This window comes from Polistes dominula, unplaced genomic scaffold (genome assembly GCF_049000335.1).
Source record: "Polistes dominula isolate Pdom_NZ unplaced genomic scaffold, Pdom_raw_medaka contig_31, whole genome shotgun sequence".
In the NCBI taxonomy this organism is placed as follows: domain Eukaryota; kingdom Metazoa; phylum Arthropoda; class Insecta; order Hymenoptera; family Vespidae; genus Polistes; species Polistes dominula.
In genome coordinates this window covers 3,291,569-3,306,360 of record NW_028300925.1, presented here as the reverse complement: position 1 = coordinate 3,306,360, position 14,792 = coordinate 3,291,569, and the positions used below count along the sequence as shown (strand labels likewise).

At 35.3% G+C, this 14,792-nt stretch overlaps 1 protein-coding gene across 26 annotated transcripts in view; it reads right to left on the bottom strand.

Moving 5' to 3' along the window:
* The window catches only part of LOC107073907 (lachesin), a 168,922-nt gene that overhangs the window by 95,909 nt on the left and 58,221 nt on the right, over positions 1-14,792 (bottom strand). For all 26 annotated transcript variants that reach the window (XM_015334828.2, XM_015334829.2, XM_089171008.1 and 23 more), the window contains one exon: positions 8,313-8,476. In XM_015334828.2, the coding sequence (XP_015190314.1) occupies positions 8,313-8,476 (164 nt within the window). The remainder of the gene's footprint in view (positions 1-8,312; positions 8,477-14,792) is intronic.

Here is a 14,792-nt window from a genome sequence, read left to right as displayed (position 1 = left end):
ACTCATATATTCTCTTTCTCATAGAACACTACAGATACGCCATACCTTGTAGTCCTCCTCTCACATTCTCTTTCATTATATCTCCGTCATAATTCGTTAGTTTTAATCTTACATTATAATCCTTAAATCTTGTAATATGTCGTAAAGAGAATGGATCGGTTATGATTAGTCGGCTCGTTTGTCTCATAAGTCTTCCATCTTTTCGTCATCATCAACGATGAACTTTTTGATGAAAAGGTATTCTGTCGAAAAACGGAAGGTGGTATTTACTCTTTCTTCTTGTCAAACGATAGGATAATACAATTGGCGATAAAGCAACATGTTGTCAATGTTAAATAAATATATCACTCTTAGCTCTTTAAAGAAAAAGGGTAACGCAAAATCGTATTTCTCTCTCACAGAATTTCTTACTCTTTCGTAATTTCCGAGATGATGCATCAACAACAAAGAAGAAGAAGAAGAAGAAGAAGAACATTTCTCTAGGCGATTATTACAAAAGCAGAGACAATTGTCAGGAAGTTGATATTAAATTAGAATTTACTTGGGTCAAAGGCGTACAAACTGAAGCTAGTTTCTTCGAGTAAAGCTTGAAAGGATTTTCATTCGACGTAGGAGCTTTAACTCTTCATGAATGTTCCCTTAGCGATAGACCATTACCATGATCGATGAGTTTTCTTCTTCCTCTCTTTCTAAAAGCCAATTGGATAATTCTATTCGTTGATTATACTAATCATCCAAAATATATACACGCACGTGTGAAAATGAACATATAACTATGGTGAGTGTAGAAAACATACGTTTCAAAGGAGTTGCAATTTAGTGTGTTGAGTAAAGAGGGTAAATGGCACAACAACCCTCTTTTAACTTGATGCAACTATACTATACTATACTATTACTATTACTATACACAGGCGCACCTTGTCGCCTCGCTACCACGCTGTTAGTGTCTTCGTGCGCGCCTATCGAGCGTTGCCCAATAAATCCAAGGTTTAATTAAACTAAGTTTAAACGGAACCACCCCCTTTGCCGAGATCTCCTTCACCTCTTCTTCTTCTTCTTCTTCTTCTACTTCCTCATCCGCCCACTTTCTTCTCTCTCTCTTCCAGCTTTCGTTCTTATCCTCCTCCTTCTCTTCCCTCATCCCCTTTCTCCTATACCCTTTCTCGTTCCTGTACAAAGCAGTTATATGTATTACCTTCCTGATCCAGCGTTAAATCAATTATCGGAGTTACCAGGGCGAAATGAAAGGCTATCGCGGTGTATGTACACCGCAACGTTCCGTTGAGCCACTTGGAACATTACACCTCGATAGTCTTTTGTTTATCGAAGCTATTGCCAAGCTTTACACTATAGTACCACCACCACCACCAGCTATTCAATTTATAAATATATATATATATGCTTGGGTATATTCATTTGTATTTAAATTACAACGCGATTGCAATACCTCTTCTCCTATGCCACCACCATTCCCCTCATCTACCACCTTTTCGATTGAATTATTTTCTATTTTTGTAATCAATGTCCATAGAAAATGTTCATTTGTTAGTTTTGTTCGACATTTAACGTCTAGTCTCTCTCTCTCTCTTTCTCTCTCGATATTTAATTCGTTCTAATGCAAAATGCAATGTGCAATGTGTGTGTGTGTTATGTGTATGGAGATTATTTTTTTTTTTTTCACGAAAAATAGTGGTTTCATCGGGGAAAATATTTCTGTGAATACAATAATAGTAAAAATACAATTCACCGAAAGAAATATTGATACAAAAAACAAGCTGGCGAAAGGAGAAAACAATTTTTTATATTATCAAAGCTACGTCCGAATTCTTTCTGCAGTATCCATGATAGTATGTACCTATCAAGAGAGATAGAGATAGATATATATATACATGCATATATATATAATAGAAAGAGAAAGAAATAGTGTGGGCTGAATCGAACGGTGTTGTTTATCTCGACTAGCGATCTTTTGTGTTCGGGAACGACCTACATTTTCAAATGCAATAATTTTACGGTTATTAGTGGCCATTCCCCTCTATCCGAGAGAGAGAGAGAGTCCTGGCTTAAAAGCGCATTACTTCTTATATTCCGCCACGTATTTTCCGATATTTATTGTACATGACTATTAATAGCTTTTCCTATACATATATATATAATATAAAGATTCTTCCTTGAGCTTTTTCGATATTCGTAAGTCATATGAGTGTGTTGAATGTGTTGATGTATATGAGATTGAGAGTTGGAAAGTGTAGAATAACAGTTCTTTTCTATATACATATATGAAAAATACATTGACGTTTCATTCATTTTCTTAGTATTGACAATCGTATTCGTTGATTGTAAATTCAACGACATAGACGACGACAGGTTGGACATTTCGTTCGATAGAGAGGTGTGTTTCCATTTCGAAAATGGAGAAAATCAAGGAAAGAGAAAGAGAATGAGAAGGATTTTGTACGTGAGAAGTGGTGAGAAAGTATTGGACGTTCGATTCGATTTGTCTTCTGTGATGTTGGCGGCTCGGCTAATCAATTACTCGTAATGAAAACGAAGAGAGTCAGCACGTAACCTACAGAATGTGTTGCCACACATACACACATATATATATATATATATATATATATATATATATATATATATATATTTAGATAGCAATATACACAAGCTGCTACACGTACATAGTATATATATATATATACGTTTAGCTTCTAGATAACGCACATTTGGAATTCCTTCAGCAGTTACGCATCTCTAGAATCGGACCGGCTTAAATACACGATTAAATCTAAGCCATTCAAACTATTTCAGCCGTAGATGCAAGAACGATTGTGTAATCAATATCACTGTTTTGCTTGATACCGAAAGGAAGAAGAGAACAAAGATAGAGAAAGAGAGAGAGAGAGAGCAGGTATGTTGGTCCACTTTTCTTTAAACGAAGAGGTCATTTAACAATTAACGTTTTACCTTCCTTTCTTTATATAGTAATTCGTAATCTTCTATTTTAAATGAATTACATTTATCACGTTACTCTCGTTAAGTAATAGTAATTTGACAGCTAAACGATTGTTATATAAATTACCATGATGATGATCAAGATACTTCACACAAATTGTCTTCTCGTTTAGTGTTTTCCATCAAAGTTTTTGGTGAGTCGAATATCTTAAAAGAAATTAGTTTCTAGTTTTCGAATTTTGAAAAGATTTACAAAATTTTGTCGCAAAGTTAACGCAACCGAAGTTGACAGTGTTGCGATTAGAATCTGCAATAGTAGTACCACCTCACACATTTGCTAGAGAAAAATCATCGCACAGTGTAACTGAAAAAGTTTTTTCTCTACTTTTCGCACAATATCTTTGAAATTGACTTTAAACCACGACTAAGTTGTGTTCGTGCTCGCGCAAAAATTTTCTCGCGACTTTTCGAGCCTCCTCTCTCTCTCTCTCTCTCTCTCTCTCTCGTACACAATCTCACCAACAACCATCTCTAAAGCAATGGGCACACACAGATTTACGATTTGCGAAGGACCGAGAGTTATAATAAAATTCGTTATCTCGAGTTCTCTTTCTCTCTTCGACGACGATAGTTATTGGTGATGGTGGTGATGGTGGTGGTGGTGGTACGGAGAGTAGGGGGGAAGGGTGAATGTGTCGCAATTCGTTGATATATGCGATGCATAAATATCATATTTTTGGTAACGTCAGAGAGATAAGTTTAGTACATAGATACACAAATGGAGAAAGATCGATGAGATTCGAGAGAGAGAAGGAGATAACCATCTTCCACTAGGATATCTACGAATTTCTTTTTTTCTTTTTTACACGGAAAAAGGATTATCGTTTGTTAAATGAGACCAATTTTCCTACGAATAATCCTTCTTGGATACTTTTTCTTTCCCTTCCTCCTCCTCCTCCTCCTCCTCCTCCGATATCTTTTCTTTCAGTTTAATCACGGAACACGCGTTTGTTTCAAGGAATGGAACAAAAAAAAAGGTAGAAGGAGGAGAACAAAAAAAAGTTGATTGAAACTCGCAATTCATAGACCCGGATCATACCTTTGTCGGTTTTCTTTCGAGGATTTTTAATATTCTCGAAAGCAGCACCACGGTACTGGTGGTGGTGATGGTGGTAATAGTGGTGGTGGTATCGTCATCGATTCGACGAGTTGGTCCCCGAGTGTCGTTTGCCATTTAACGATGCCGAAGAGCTGGAACGTTAATTAATACGTCGTTCGTTCATTCGTTCGTTCGTTCGTTCGTTCGTTCGTTCGTTCGTTCGTTCGATCGATCGACTAGTTTTTCTTGCTCCTTTTTTTTATTTTTTTATTTTTAGTCATCTTTCAACAGGATTGGACCAACCGTCCTCTATTCTTTATCCATTTTCTTTCTATTATTTCAGAAGCTAATACGATGAAATGAACGAATGGATTCATCCAACACCATTTATAATTTTGAAAACAAATAATGTTAAAATGTTATAGAATTAAATGAAAGGAAAATTAGGATGTGCCGAAATCCAATAGAAATCTATGTATATATATATATGTATAACAGTACCACATCAATGCAGTTCATGGAACAGATCTTGAAGGGCTTTGATCATTAACCGGACTCACGTGTAGTTGATGCGTATGAACGGGTTTTCTGTTTCACGCGTGGGCGCCTGTGTCTGTCATGTAACGTCTATACGTTAGAACGTCTCTACATATATACGTATAGTCACGTTAAAATAGATAGTAGATAGTAGAGTGAGTGAGTGAGTTAGTAAGAGAGAGAGAGAATTGAACAGACCCATATCCCTTGCAGTTACTTCGTCGAGTATGCTTGATCGGTTCATTTGGTCGAAGCCAGGTTGAAAGCCAGCTAGCTAGCTTGGAATTGGAGCCAGGTTGAAGCCACCTCCTGCTAGATTCTGGCACGATCCTGTTTTAACCAACATTCACTCTTCTTCCTCTCTCTCTCTCTCTCTCTCTCTCTCTCTGTGTCGAGACTCTCGTATCTGGCAATTAAAGGGCAACCCTTGTGTGGCCGAGACTCATCTACCCACATATCCTACCTATACACATACACACGCACACACAGTACTATTTCACTTATGCATCGTACGTATGTACTTACAATTACATACATAGTGTATCTCATACTATTACCCTCAAATTTAGCCGACAATTTCTAGGATAAAATCTAAGAGAAGAGAGATTAAGAGCATACTTCGGTGACAGTATAATAATCGATTTTGTAATATCATGGATACAAAAAGTATTTTCTTTCTTTCTTTCTTTTTTTTTTTTATTTCAATCGAATTAAACGAAGAGACATTTTCTTCTCTAATTTCGTGATAAAATTTCGTTATATATATATACACCATCGTATCTAATCGTAGGACATTGTAATCCATCGCGGTGTATTAATATAATTAAACAGATCCGATGACGATAGTTCGTATCCGTGCAATATTCGACCATAACATTAGCGTTTAATAGATATTCATATTTACGACTATAATGGGTACGCGTTCCACGGTATCATCTACTTTTACATAAAGAACATGTGTGGAAGTAGAGGAACATGCGGTGCTCTCGGCTTTTCACTGAAACTCCATTAGGATATGCGGTGGAAGTGAATGTTACACGGTCATTAAATTTACTAGAATATCTCTCGGAGTCGATATGCATATTGGAACTACTAATACTACTGCTGTTGCTAATTTGCAAGGGTCCACGATTATCCCAAAATCTTTTGCGTCGATAATCATTTCGCACGGTATCCTTCCTATTTCTCTACGTAATTCGTATTCAAACTATACATATATACTATATATATATATGACATGTCAATGTATTTAGGATAAAATTTCAATCCCAGAGATTCTCATAGTAGAATCCTATTAATTCACTTTACAAAGTATATAATGAAGATTTCATGAAATATTATTTAGTAGTAAAGAAGAAAGTTTCGGCTTGCTTTTCTACGAGAGCGTGATTTACGTCACGTCAGAAACGATTAAATTTACGAGAATGATTACGACGTTACCTTTAAGAACTTTCTAATATCTTAGCGAGTAAACAAAATAACGATAGTTGAGAGAAAGAGAGAGAAAAAGAGAGAGAGAGAGAGAGAGAGGTTCGATGCATAATTGCAGATTATTACGAACGATGAAAGTCGCGTATTTTGAATAACGATGGATTCAAATCATGGTAGGAAGGTGGGAGGACTACGTCTATTTCACGAACCGTAAAGGCAATGGAATAATGCTACTGTGTTGAAAGGAACCAGTCGGTAGTAGCAGAAAACCTTGTGTTGTAGTCAAAAGGAATAAATAGGCAAGTTTTTCTAAAGTTGCAAAGCAGTTACAATAATTGGGAAAGTAGAAGTGGAAGAGAACTCGTAGGATAGAAAATCTGATTAAATCTTGATGTATTCTCGAATAAAGAGATAGAAAGAGAGAAATAATAATAATAATAATAATAAGAAAAAGAAGAAGAAGAAGGTGCGAGTGGGGATTTTCGTTTAAGAAACAGTTTTTATTTGTAGCATGTTTATATATAAATGGCGGCATGCTGACTTTCATTCATTTTTTTTTTCTATCCCTCGCTTCTTGACACAATTCAAATCTATCGCTTTTCATGAATCTCTTTTTAAAATTACATTAAGAGATATATATATATATATATAGTCAACGTGTTCGAATGTACGTATCTTCGAGTACCGAACGATTAAACGCTTAATTATAGAGCATATGTGTAGGTATATCGTTCGTATGTAGTTAACTATAAAGTACGAAGGGGGTTACATGTTCGGTACATGCGAATGAACGAACAAACGAATGAACGAACGAATTCGCCAAACGGTCTAACCCGTATTCGTTCAATTACGATTTCGCACTCGTTGCGTATTCGGTTTACGATAAATAATTTATCCCTTGAAAATTTTCCGCAACATTGATTCCATGCTATTGGAACAATTTTCACTCGAAATATTCATTAAGAATTTGGTTCTTATTATTATTTATTTTTTTTTATAATTTTATTTCTTTCTGCATCTAAATGCTCATATTATTATCCTTTATTCTTGCTTATGCTTTTTCTCGTGTTACTCAAAACAAAATAATAATAATAATAATAGTAATAGTAGTAGTTGTAGTAGTAACTAGCTAGCTAGCAAGGAACCAAGTAAATTCGGAGTAGCTCTCTCGCTTGGGACGTCCAAAACGTTAAATGCAAATCCCTGCTCTATTATCGTAATCACAGAGCGCGAGATTAGGCGGAACACCGAGAACGACGTTGCCGTCGAGACATTCTAGAAAGCATAGTTACCTTAATATTACTATTTAATAAGCTGACATCCGATTATTATTTCGTCGCAGTTGCGCCTAAACGCTCGCACGTGATAATCATATAGGGTTAAGTACGTTACCTACGTACCAACCAACCAACCAACCAACCAACCAACCCACCATCCAACCAACCAGCCAGTTAGGCTATTCATACATAAACCTTTAAAGGTTCTCTCCGATAGAATTGGAGGAGTCACACTACTCGAATCTGCAGGCAGAATCTTTCAACTTGTTAGCACACACTCACACGTACCATTGAGAGAAGAATCTTTTTACAAAAAAAAAAGAATGGACCTGAAAAATGTGTGAGTTCGCAGCACTCTTTCTTTTTTGTTGCTGCTTCGAAGGCATCGGAAAGTTTCGAATCGATAAACCCCACGAGCAAATATTTTTAATCGAGCATCCCCCACCCATTCATTCCATCCATCTATCCATCCCATTTCTATCGCATGCGTTTTCATAATTTGCGTTATATCGCAAGTGCAGTGCAGCAGCACATCGTGCATCGTTATCCATAATCTATTTCTTTTCTTCGTTCGTTCTTTCTTTTCTTTTCATTTCTTTACCACCTTTTCTATCACAAGTTCTTTCGATAACTTTTTAACACGGCCCCAACGAACGAACAAACGATTTCGTGAGAATAAACCACCCACCCTTCTTTTTGCTCGAGGCGGCACACTCTCTCTCTCTTATCGTTTTTTTTTCTTCTTTTTTTTTTTTATTTAAACCGACAATTACGAATGATACCAATCTCACTTTACTCTATTTAGCAAAATCCTAACGAGCTCACGCGAGAGAGTGGAAAAGTGCTGTCCCGTAACGGAAATTATTTTGCTAGAAAAAAAAAATTATATCAACTCACACGAATGTGTGTGTGTGTGTGTGTGCGTTTAAACGCGAATACATACATATGTATGTTTGTACGTGTAAGTCTCTTTGTGTTTTGTTCTTGTTTTTTTTTTCTTTCTTTCTTTTACTCACCACACGATCGCCTGGATGTTTGACGTAACAATTCAGTTCCGCCGTTTGACCAACAATGGCAGTGATATTTTTTGGTGCAATGTCATCGAACTGCGGCCTTACCCACGAGTTCGTTGGTTTTCCGTGATCGACGTTCAGACTGCTCACGCTACCGCCAGACTCACCTGTAAAAAAGAAGAAAAAAACAAAAACAGTAAACACTGTTTGTGACGATTCTAACCGGTCAATGATCGACACACGAAGTATTATTTATTTATCCTTTTTTTCTAATCCTACAGATATTTTTAATCGATTGAAAACAAAGTTACAAGAAAAAGAAGAAGAAGAAGAAGAAGAAGATAATTAAAATAACGGAGTAGATAAAAGAAAAGAAAAGAAAAAAAAATACTTTAAATGTAATCCGAAGGGGGTTAAAACGACGTGTACGAGGTATAGTTGGTATCAGTAAACTTTCGAAGGACAAAGGATTGGTATCGAGACTGAAATGAATGAGCACAGTTGGTTGCCATCCTTCCGTTGTTGCTTCGCTAGGATCAACGAGACCTTCCTCCTCGTAGTCTAGGATAAACTTTGCCAACTTTGCAGCCCCAAGGTAATTGTATTTGTACTGAGCGTACTGGAAATAGAAGGAAGAGTTAGTGTGAAAGAGAGAGGGAGAGAGAGAGAGAGAGAGAGAGAGAGATAGTTGGTAATACATTGTGCTATCGCTGTCAAGAGTGCATTATAAAATTTTAACTGTCTGTTATGGAACACCGCGATTCTATACCATCCTATCCTCTTATACCTATAACGTCTCCTTTGAAACCCAAAATTACCGTGAATAGTTTATAAACTAATATCTAGCAATAAGTAAACTTCTCGGTTGTTTCAATTCTCTCTTTTGTTTCTCTTTCGTTCGTACCTTATATCCTTTATTATTGCTCATTTCTCTTTACCCATCTTCAAATGTGTTTCTTCAATATGTATTCTTGAAATATATATATATACCCACTGTACCTTTATCGATTTTAAATAAGTTACGTGAAATATTTATATCGTGAAAAAAAAATGATGTTCGTAGGATCTAATAATAAAAGTACTACCCTAATAACTTAAATAAGGTATATTTGTTGTTTGAAGTGAACATTTCTTTAGAATCAGGGTGATTTGAAAATCGTGAAACGGAAGAAACTGTGAAACCGCGATGAAACAAAAATAATTAATTAATTAATAAAATTCAATATATAATATTTAATTCTATATAGTTAATTAATTAATTAATAAAATTCTAAATATAAAAATTCAGTGTCACAATATGTTTGTCAACTAATAATTCCGAAACTACACAACTTATCTTAATGAAATTAATTTTATTTCACACGTAATTTTTTCCAACTTAACACATATAGCACAATTTTTATTTAGAGGTTATCTAGGTTCTGTAAGGTTCTTTCAATAGATGGCACTGTATTACAATTCAATTATTTTGAAGCTTGGTTTTCTTTGAAGGTTTCACTTCTACCCCTGTGTGATCTGCACACATCTATCTGTTTTTTTTTTATTTTATTTGATAGAAAAATCCTATAAAATGAGAAACAATCGTATTTTTTTTTGTTTTTTGTTTATTTTTCTATACATTTTTAAACATATTATTCAAGTTTGAAGATGGACGAATAATAAAAAATGACGACAAAAGAATCAGAAAGATTTGTCCGATGTAGTTGGGATGGATGGTGGGAAACGATAAGCTCGATAAAATTTGCCTTTCATTGTGCTTGTTCGTGGGCGGGGAATGTACGAGGATAAAAGAGAGAGAGATAGAGAGAGAAAGAGAGAGAGAGAAAGAGAGAGAGAGAAACGAAGAACGATGGGGGGGATATAGAAATTGAAATTTGTATGAAGCAGGTAGACGTAAAATTGTCGGAAATCGTTGGACGATATCGTTGCAATATCGTTGCGTATTGTGAAGAAACGCTCAAAGGTATAGGACGGACGAGCCGCAAGCGGGAACGCAATGCGGTACAACTACGAGTCAACGAGTCAACGTAAAATTATTTCTCCTACTATCATTCTCTCTTTCTCTTTCTCTTTCTCTTTCTCTTTCTCTCTTTTTGCATGGATAGGGTCCTCTGAGTTGCTGGTAAAATCGGTCGATGGGTGTTCGTGGTGGGAGGAAGGGAGGAAAAGGGGGGGATAGATTGAGAACGATTGCAATTGTCCCCCACCCCACCCCAACTCCTCCCTCTTTTTTTCTTTTTCTTTCTTTTCACAAATGTCGGGGAAAGCGAAAAACGATAATAAATACACGTTGTATGTATATGTTGGTCGAATAACGGCAAGACACAGAGAGACATATACACACATTGTGTATGTGAGACGAATTACTACGAAAGCAAATTTTTAGTTGAAAGTGCATTTACTAATACAACGTGTCAATTTGTTGTAATGAATTTTCTTTTTTTTTTTCACCGTGTTACGAAAAGTAGTCGATTTTCTTTTTTTTTATGACTAAAATTAAAAGGGTCAAATGAGAGAGTGCCGATCTTTCGAATTAATTTTATATTCAATTATTTCCTCTTATACTTGTTTTTTTTTTTTTTTATTATTATTATTTTATTTCTCATTGAATATATTTTATTAATTTAATTGGACGATCGTTAATAATACAAAAGGTGTTTTCATCGAAAATAATAAAAATAACTTTTTTGATTATTTTAATCTCGATACTTTTGATATGAGATAATCAATTATTAAATAATAAAAAATTTATCAATAAATCAGTCAGTGCTTTCTGTCATTACGTTTTTCCATCATTTACGTTCAAAATGATCATGATATTTATCTAAATAAGACAGAGAGAGAGAGAGAGAGAGAGAGATAGTGATAGAAAGAAAGAGAGAAATAGAGCTTTATGGTAGAGGCGTGTAAAAGCTTACGATATGAGATATACGTCATACAATTTCCGAGTGAAACATTTTTCATTCCGTGCAGATTGGATTTACGCTTAGAGATATGAAATATGAAAGTGGAGACGATAGATAAAGGAATAAGAGAAGGAAGGGACCTAAGAAGAAAGCTTCGACGAAGGTATCGATCGATTCCATTATTTTTAGGATCAATCGTTTCTTAGGGATCGTTATTTGTATTATCAAACCCTCCTTCAAATTTACGTCACCTTCAATTCTTTTAACATATATATATATATATCTTAAAGTGAATAGAACAATTCGTGCATTTTTAAAATTAATATACAAATTTAAATAAAACAATTCATTATACAATTTTAAATACAATAAATTCATGAACTTTTGTTTCAACCCTAATAATATTATTAGGTTGGCAACTAAATGATTGCAGAATTTTATCGATGGCTTTTTAATATCAGCAATTAGTTGCCAACCCAATAATATTATTAGGGTTGAAATAAAAGTTTAGTAAATTTATTGTATTTGAAATTGCACAATGAATTGTTTTATTTACATTTTTTACAATACATTAAGCGTATCAAATATCAATTTTTAGAAGCTTCAATTAAAATATTTGGGGAGAAAATATCTGGTATACACTTAGGCTCTTTTAAGAATTTACTTTCACTATTGGTCTATTTTCAAAGTAAACTATTACACCAAGGTAACATCTTGCCTCCAACATCCCTTCTCGGTGGTTGCACACTTTAGTACATATTCTAACCGCATACGTTGCACCCCCCCCCCCCTCGCACTTCCTCCCCCACCCCCCCAACCTCCTACCTTTAGTACAGCATATATAAATTTGACCGTGTACCTTCTTCTTCGTTTTGTAGGAACAATACTTCGTTGACAGGTCGGTGACCGAGAAAAAATATCGTACTAGTTCGAGAGAAAAGAAGAAAAAGGAAGAAAAGAACAAGAAAAATAAAGAGAGAGAGAGAGAAAGAGAGAGAGAGAGAGAGAGAGAGAAGGGTTCCACGCCTCTTGGCAAGCACCCAAAGTTCGTACCTTCGAGTCTCGGCACGTACGTCGAGTTCTTCGAGCCGCACCCCCAAGATTCGAGAACTTGGCCCCAAAAGCACGCTAGGGCGATACCTTTCGGTGGTAAAACGTTGAATAGGATAAAGAAAGAGAGAAAGAGAGAGATAGATAGATAGATAGAGAAAGGGGTGGTCTCGTATCGTCGATTTCGGCTTCAAATTTGGCCACGTTGCGGTCAACGATCGTGTCTTTCCCTTTTTCTTTTTTTTTTTCTCTAACCCCAACTCCCTTTTTCTTCCTTTTATTTTATTCAAAATTTATTACACTGATTTCAAAGCTGTGATAAAGGAAAATGTGTACGTGGTTTTGTTGTATATATTTTTGGTTTAAACGTTTAACGTGGTTTTATTAAAAAAATAGAAAAAAAATAATAAAAGAGAGAGAGAGAGAGAGAGAGAGAGAGAGAATATCGTTTACCAAAAACGATATTTGTTTATCATTTTTTTATATCGACGATATTAGAAAAAAAGAAACAAATATCGATAGAAAGAAGATAGCAAAATAGTTTTCCAACGAGTTCTACTTTTTTTTTTTCTTTGGTATTATGCTTTCTTTCTATAGGAGTATATAGTACTGTATTGCTATATATATGTATATAGTTTATCGATGGTTGAAATCGACGACTAAGAAAACGATGGGAGGACTTTATATATTTATAGTTTCAAAGTATCGTCGTATTCGTTGATTCCGTAACATCGAATTTTCGGTGTGTTTTTCTCGACACACACACACACACACACACACACACACACACACACACACACACACCGTGGAACAACCGAAAATACATTCGTTCTACACACACATGTACTATCTACTATCACACAAGCCACCAAATGCTTTGTCTTCAACGATAGTTTTACTTCCACCCTAGACGACACGTTTTTCCTTCGATTTACATCGATTTCGACTGGTACCAATGCTATGGATGCGAAATAGTTCCTAGTTCTCTCGTGTTCTTCTTTTCGAACGAACCACCACCTTTGCCACACCGTCCTCTCCCACTCTCGAAAGTATGAAATATTCGTCCGATAAAATTCGAAAATTTTTCCTCCAGACGGGACATGATAAAAAAAGAAAAAGAAACAACAGGAAAAATCCTTTCTCCTCGAAGTTTTCATCGGACTGACTCTCGTCCTACACATTGGTATTTTATGGATGTTCATACATGCATGCATGCATGCATGTATGTACGTAGGATACGCATATACATGTGCATACGATCTCGGGGAAAAAAAAATACGAGTAGCCATTAGCATAATGAAGATGCTTTAAAAGCCCGGACACAATGCGTCGTCTTCTATTTCGCGTTACGAACATTTTGTCTCCCATTTTTTTTTCTTTTTCTTTTTTTCACTTCTCTTTGTGTGTGTGTGCCTTTCTTTTTTTTTTGTCCTTTCTCAAATCCTACTGCCATTCTCATAATACATAGGTAAGTACTTACACTGTTGGATTCGTTCATCGTTCGTTCGTTCATTCGTTCATTCGTTTTTTTTTTGTCAAAACTGTAAAAGTATTAAAAGTGAAAGTTAATTCGTTTTCGGTACGAACAGAGCAGAACAGAGCAAAAGCTGAACCGCCTTCTGGCTTTGCCGTAAACGAAGTCAAGTAAAACGTGGCTTTCTAATTACTCAATTAAAATATTCAACAGTGCGCCCCAGAAGTAGCAGCAGCACCAGCACAGTTGCCAACAACCCTCGTTGTATTCTACCCTCAAATGTTATTTTAACGAAAGCTACTTTACGCGAACGTAACACTGATTTAAATATTTTAAACTATTCCAATAAGATGGTCTCACGTTTAGATAATATGGATTTAGGTGAAAAAATAAAAAAAATAGTACAAACATTTCTATTTAACAATTTATCATCAAACGTGAAATAATTCACAGATTTGAATATCATTCACATTGTTTTTACAATCAGTCCGATACACACGTCTTTAAGTCGAACGAATTACCTAATACCGCCATCTATTAGAATCTTATCGAACTAACAAAGATAATCATGACTCTTTGTTAATAAACAAATAATATTGCGATTATAAATTGAGACATAAACTATCCTATCTTTCAAGTTGGATGAAACTGCACACAATGTGCAAAATTTAATTAAAATCGGTTCAGTAGTTTAGGAGTCCATTGCATACAAACAACGTGACACGTAATTTATATATATTAACATAGTATTCACTGATTGTGAGTGAACGAACATTTACGTTTAGATAAGGGACTTAAAGTTATAAACTTTCTTTACCTATATCCAAACTTTTTTTGGTGGTTCGTATCGATAAGTTGAGGGGTAGTATACAGGTAGTTTTTTTTAGCCTTTGTCGTGCATCGATAACATCATTATCGGATATTCCTTTCTTTTTTTTTTCAAACTAAACTTTCTCATATCGGAGCGTAAAACTTTTTTCTTTGAACAAGGCGATAAGTGGCCTTTCCTACTCAACCTCACCTATCTTCTTACACTTCTTTCGAAAAGTCTAA